The 5,296-nt window shown below is 31.6% G+C and overlaps 1 protein-coding gene across 1 annotated transcript; it reads right to left on the bottom strand.

Annotated features, from left to right (window-relative positions):
- Nucleotides 1–4,297: 4,297 nt before the first annotated feature.
- LOC112905291 (alanine aminotransferase 2-like) lies at nucleotides 4,298–4,891 on the bottom strand (the record flags this gene model as incomplete). The annotated part of the gene is made up of 2 exons (XM_025977412.1): nucleotides 4,298–4,624; nucleotides 4,685–4,891. Coding segments are annotated over 2 exons (519 nt in total), but the record flags the coding sequence as incomplete, so codon positions are not given.
- Between the last annotated feature and the right edge of the window lie 405 nt (nucleotides 4,892–5,296).

Raw genomic sequence — 5,296 nt, 5'->3', positions numbered from 1 at the left:
AATAAAGGGCAATTAATTTTTGAATAGTTTTAAAAAATTTGGAACAAATTAAGTTAATTAAATTAATAAAAGTTATTTGCAATCATGCTTTTCAGATGATTTAATAAACGGTTTAAGTTGTTATACTAGCTGTGAAGTAAACAAAGAATGTCACGCCATCAACAACTCTGGTGGTTAATTCGTAAGTTATTACGTAGTATTGAATGGTGGCCGGTGTCAATAAATTCGCCTCAACAAGAATATTTATTTAAGACAATTCCGATTAACAGAAAATAGAAATAACATTCAGATACGTGCATTCGAATCTTTTAATTGTGTTTTTCACCGTGTGGTGTTAGTTTTTCAAAATTGCAGAAGTGATAAACCTATGAAGTCTTTCATCACTGGAACAACTATTTGGTGTTTTTACTTACCGAGTCTTCATGAGCTTCTGATACGGATTTCTACGCGATGACCCATGTAAGTTAAAAGAATATTGTTTATCAGAAATTAAAGATATTACTTCATTTTAAATGCATTGACTACAATGTTTTATTGAATGTTTGATGACTGATTGTCCTTAGCTTTACAATAGTGTTGTTTATAGATCCGTATAATTTATTGTTACCCATAATCGTTTCACTATTATTTTATTAAAGGCTTCGATGAAAACTTCATAATTTACTTCATACATAGTCCTAGTCATAAATAACCAATATAATTTACGGTTGATTAGGTCTTTAAATATTTTATTACTGACCGTTAATTTGCAATCTATTCAACTGAATATTATTTATTAAAGGTTACAGTTACTGAAATTCGGTTTTATGTCAAATTAAAATTTGACTTCGAAATAATATTGTTATGTCTGATACTACTTAGTAAGACACTAATACATTGGAATAATTCCATTAAAATTTCGATGATGTAATTCCAGAATAACGCTTGGATCCGGGCTCGCTTTTGATTTGAACATTTACTAAATTTGTTATTCATCACACTATAGGGTTAACATACATATATAGGAAACTAGCTTCGCACAGGTGCAATGCTGTTATTAAATATGTATATTTTTGTTTTGTTTAGATTATTATTGATAAGGGGAAATCTTCAAAAGATACCCCCTGAACATACTAAATATACTACAGAATGTCTTTATATACAACATTCACAGTTTTTTTGTCATTAGACAATACAAACCGGCCTCCCATCCGGTACCGCCGCAACCGCTATGTCCCTGCATTTTAAATCTGTAATATCTTCGAAACTATTCATTTAAATTACATGCTTTAAAGGGCCATATTGATCTATATTAAATGCACAATGTATTTGAGGTACTTAATTGGATAAGAATTAATGCTGAATTGCTTACAATCGCTTCGTAAATAAGTCATTATTTTACATAAAAAGTAAAGGATAAAAATGGTTATTGTGGGTTATCCCTAAGAGGTAGNAAAGTCTTTCAAGTACCTACCTAATGTGATTTTCCTCCCTTTCCTTTCATATTGTCTTGTATTCCTGCGCGAATTTTAGGTTTCTCTTTTTTTTTTTACTCTTTTACTTCTCCATACAGTTCCACTTTTTTCCAGTTTCTATTTGTAATACTTAATTGCCCATCCTTTTTCATTATTTTTTTTTCCTTTTTCCATCTCTTCCTTGTGATTTTCTTTTTCTGCGATTTGAATATTCAAAGTATTGTCCTTAATTTTTATACATTCTTTTAAAATCATATTGTATTCTGAATTTACTTTAAGCCTCTTCTTGTAGAATATTTCAGTGTATTTCTATCCTGAATGCTTTCAATTTCTTTTCTTTCTCCACACCTCACATTTTCGCTCCGTGCAATACATAATATGTTCTCTATCAATGTCTCAAATAATAACATTCTTTTTCTCCAGCTTTCTTTGAGATCTCTTTCTCCTTTTTTTATGCCCCTAATGCTTTCTTCCTCAGTTTTTTTTTGTGTCCATCTATCCCAATGCTTTTTTGCAGTACCAATTCTAGGTAGTTGACTCTGTAACTTCTTCGATTATTCTCCCTTAGGTAGCTATCTCGTACGACATTCGTCTCGTGCACGTCCAGTGCTCGCCTTGTCAATGTGTGATCAAACCTTAAATGTCTTTTCCAAGAAAAAGCCGATTTTTTCGACAAAAATCCATTTCAAAAGACAGATAACTCTTGATAAAATTTTACATTAATGAAATGAGGGAAGAACGCCAGGATGATGAAATTTTCATCAAAAAAACTTTTTCGAGAGACCCCTGGTGCCACTTTTCTTGTTCCAATGTAGTTATTACAGAGCGACCGGAAAAATAGGTCAACAATAGTCCGTTTTCTCGCTCTTAAATGCTGTTTTAAACTGAGTGCTAAATTATTTTATTAATAATAATTGCTGGTTCATTTGATGGTCCCCTTATAAAGATTATAAATTGGATTAATTTTTTTTTCTAATTTATTGATTATGCTTCATAGTTACCTACTGCAAAGTCGGAAGTTTGAATTATATAAATTTTTAATTTCAGGTTTCAAGAGACGACGGATTCAATATTTAGCAGTCCAGTTTTTCAAATTACAGTTTTAATGTCTAACAATTTAATATACGAATGAATTTGGCAAATGCTTGATTTTCAGATAGTTCAACTGTTTCTTGTACGAGTAGAAAGTTTTTTAATAGGTTTTCGAAAAAATTAACTTCATATATATATCCAGGTGTTTTGTTGTAATTAATGAAACTGCATTCCTATAAAGATTTGAAAAAGAAAAAATCGTCTAAAAATTACCATCGTGAGCCTTAACGTGCCATGTAATTATTTTCTAAGTTTCCCATTGTCTAGAGAGTTGGATGTCACAAAAAACAATTCTGTAATTAATTACTAACTAAAAGCATACGGTACCTGTACTGACACATCTTATTTTCGCTAAGTTTTACTACTGTTCGACTTTTACATTGTACTTATTTTATTTGATTTATTTTTTTTCTTTTTTGTTTTAATTTTGTGCCATTAACTTCTGGCAGACTATTAATTATAGTAATTTTAATCTTGCAATGTTTATTATTGTGTAAGTTTTGTATTATATATTTATACAATTTTACGGATTTTGTATGCTCTAATTTTTTGCTCAGGAAATACAAAAAAATATAACTGTTTTGTTCATCGAACATATTTCTTCCCTAAAACGTTTCTATTATGCTGTAAAAGTCAAAATATTGCGAAAAATTAACAGCAGGAAGTGTCCTGAACGAAGAAGGATCATTGTGGAAGTTTGTGATCGTCTTTGAATAAAGGTAAGTGCTATCTATAAAGCTTTTTTTGCGCAACACTAATGAATAAAAACTTTTTAACAAAAAAATTAAACCGCCGAAAAAACTGAAAAGCAAAAAATAATAAACCTTTATTTTATGAACTTAATAACTAAGTTCTTCAATTAATGCAAGTAGATATACCTAAGTAATTTTGAGTCGGCGCTAAACAATCAATAAACAAAGATCACTAAATTACCTTAAATTTAAAGAAATAACTATTGCATTGTTAATTTGATTAATTTAGTGAGCTTTGTTTATTGATTGTTTAGCGCCGACTCAAAATTACCATGGTATTAGTTGAAGAACTTAGTCATTAAGGTTAATAAAATAATGGTTTATTATTTTTTGCTTTTCAGTTTTTTCGGCGGTTTAATTTTTTTCTTAAAAAGTTTTTATTACATAACTGTTCGGGTGGGTTTAGCCTTTGTAAGGGCTCGTATCAGGCAATAAATATCCTTCTGCTAACTATATTAGTAGTGCAGAATAAAGCGGCACCACCAAAATTAATTAGCGGTGCAATTTGTTATTGAGATAAGAACGCATAGACGTTTAATTTGTTCTGAATTTTGTATTGAACTTACATCTACTGTACACTTTAATTTATACCATGGACTATGTACATCGAACCCGTTTGTTTTAAACTATCTTGGCTGTCTCTGTATTATGTGATCTGTCTTAGAATTATATGATCTCTCTTAGAAAACAAAAAACTTAAGTAAACTTAAATATGTAAGTAAAGGTGATAGAGTGAAGGAGTCACTTCCTAAATATTATGGATGACCAGCTTCATTGGTCGTTACAAATGGGGGTGGCTCTGGTAGACACAATAGTCTAAGATTTAGTCAATATCAAAGGCGGCTTTAAAAATAATAATAATAAACACAAAACTGGCAAATTTGCGGATTTTTTTAAAACTATTAAGAAATTCAAATAGGTACTATCTAATATTGTTGCGCGAGTGCGCGAGGTCCCTGCAAGAGCGAGGCCCCGGGCGGTTGCCCTGCTCGCCACCCCCAAAGGCCGCCCTTGCTAATACGATATTAAAGATTCCTTTACCTTTAGAGAGTCCAATACAGCACTTTTTTCTTTCATATACAGTTCGTAACTGGGTTCGTCTTCTCGAGGTGGATTTACAACAGCATCCATGACAATTTGACCTAGGACGGTAGGGCACAACATTGCACTTATTGCTTTTAAATACATCGCTTTTACCATAGGGTTCATATTCACGACCTCGACATACCCTCCTCTCAAACCGCACTCTCCCATATATCCTTTTGAAGAAGACATGAAACTAGCTAGTTCCATTTTATTATACGGCTCACCCATTTCCATCATTACCTATGGTATAATTTCAATTATTGTTCTTGTCTTAACGCATATTAAACTTCGTTGAACTACCTTTTTAAATGAAAAGAATGCAGACCCTTTTGCGTATACATTGTGCTGATAGACTTCGTCAGCTAACATAAACAACTGTTCATTGTACGCAAATTTAATGATATCTTCAATGTTTTGTCTGGTAAGGACTTGTCCTGTAGGATTGCCAGGATTAATAACTACAATGGCTCGTGGGTGACACTTCTTTCTCGCATCGTCTACTGCTCTCTAAAATGTTAAAAGTTAATGCAATTGTATAAAGCTCATATTCCCTCGCAGGTACGAATCTCCCACATACAGGGTGTAACAGAATTAAGTTGCGACCTTTGGAAGGTGTAAATTTTAAGAAAATCACTATCATTTATAATCTAAATAAAGCCGGTCCTGTGCGTGACTTAGTAACATAAGTGTCTACCGAATACCGTAGTACGGTAAAAACCGTTAGTACATGGATGGAGAATGTAATCATTACTGATAATTGAACATGTAAGATAAACATAAACAATTTAGTGCAACATAAAATGTTCAGACTAATTGTAGATAAATAAATTAAATATGTACATTACAGGAAGCACTATGTAAATGTACGAAAACGTAATAAAGAAAAAATGTAAATTACGTAAATATTGATTG

This window comes from Agrilus planipennis, unplaced genomic scaffold (genome assembly GCF_000699045.2).
Source record: "Agrilus planipennis isolate EAB-ADULT unplaced genomic scaffold, Apla_2.0 scaffold325, whole genome shotgun sequence".
NCBI lineage: Eukaryota > Metazoa > Arthropoda > Insecta > Coleoptera > Buprestidae > Agrilus > Agrilus planipennis.
This window is presented reverse-complemented; position numbering and strand designations above follow the sequence as displayed.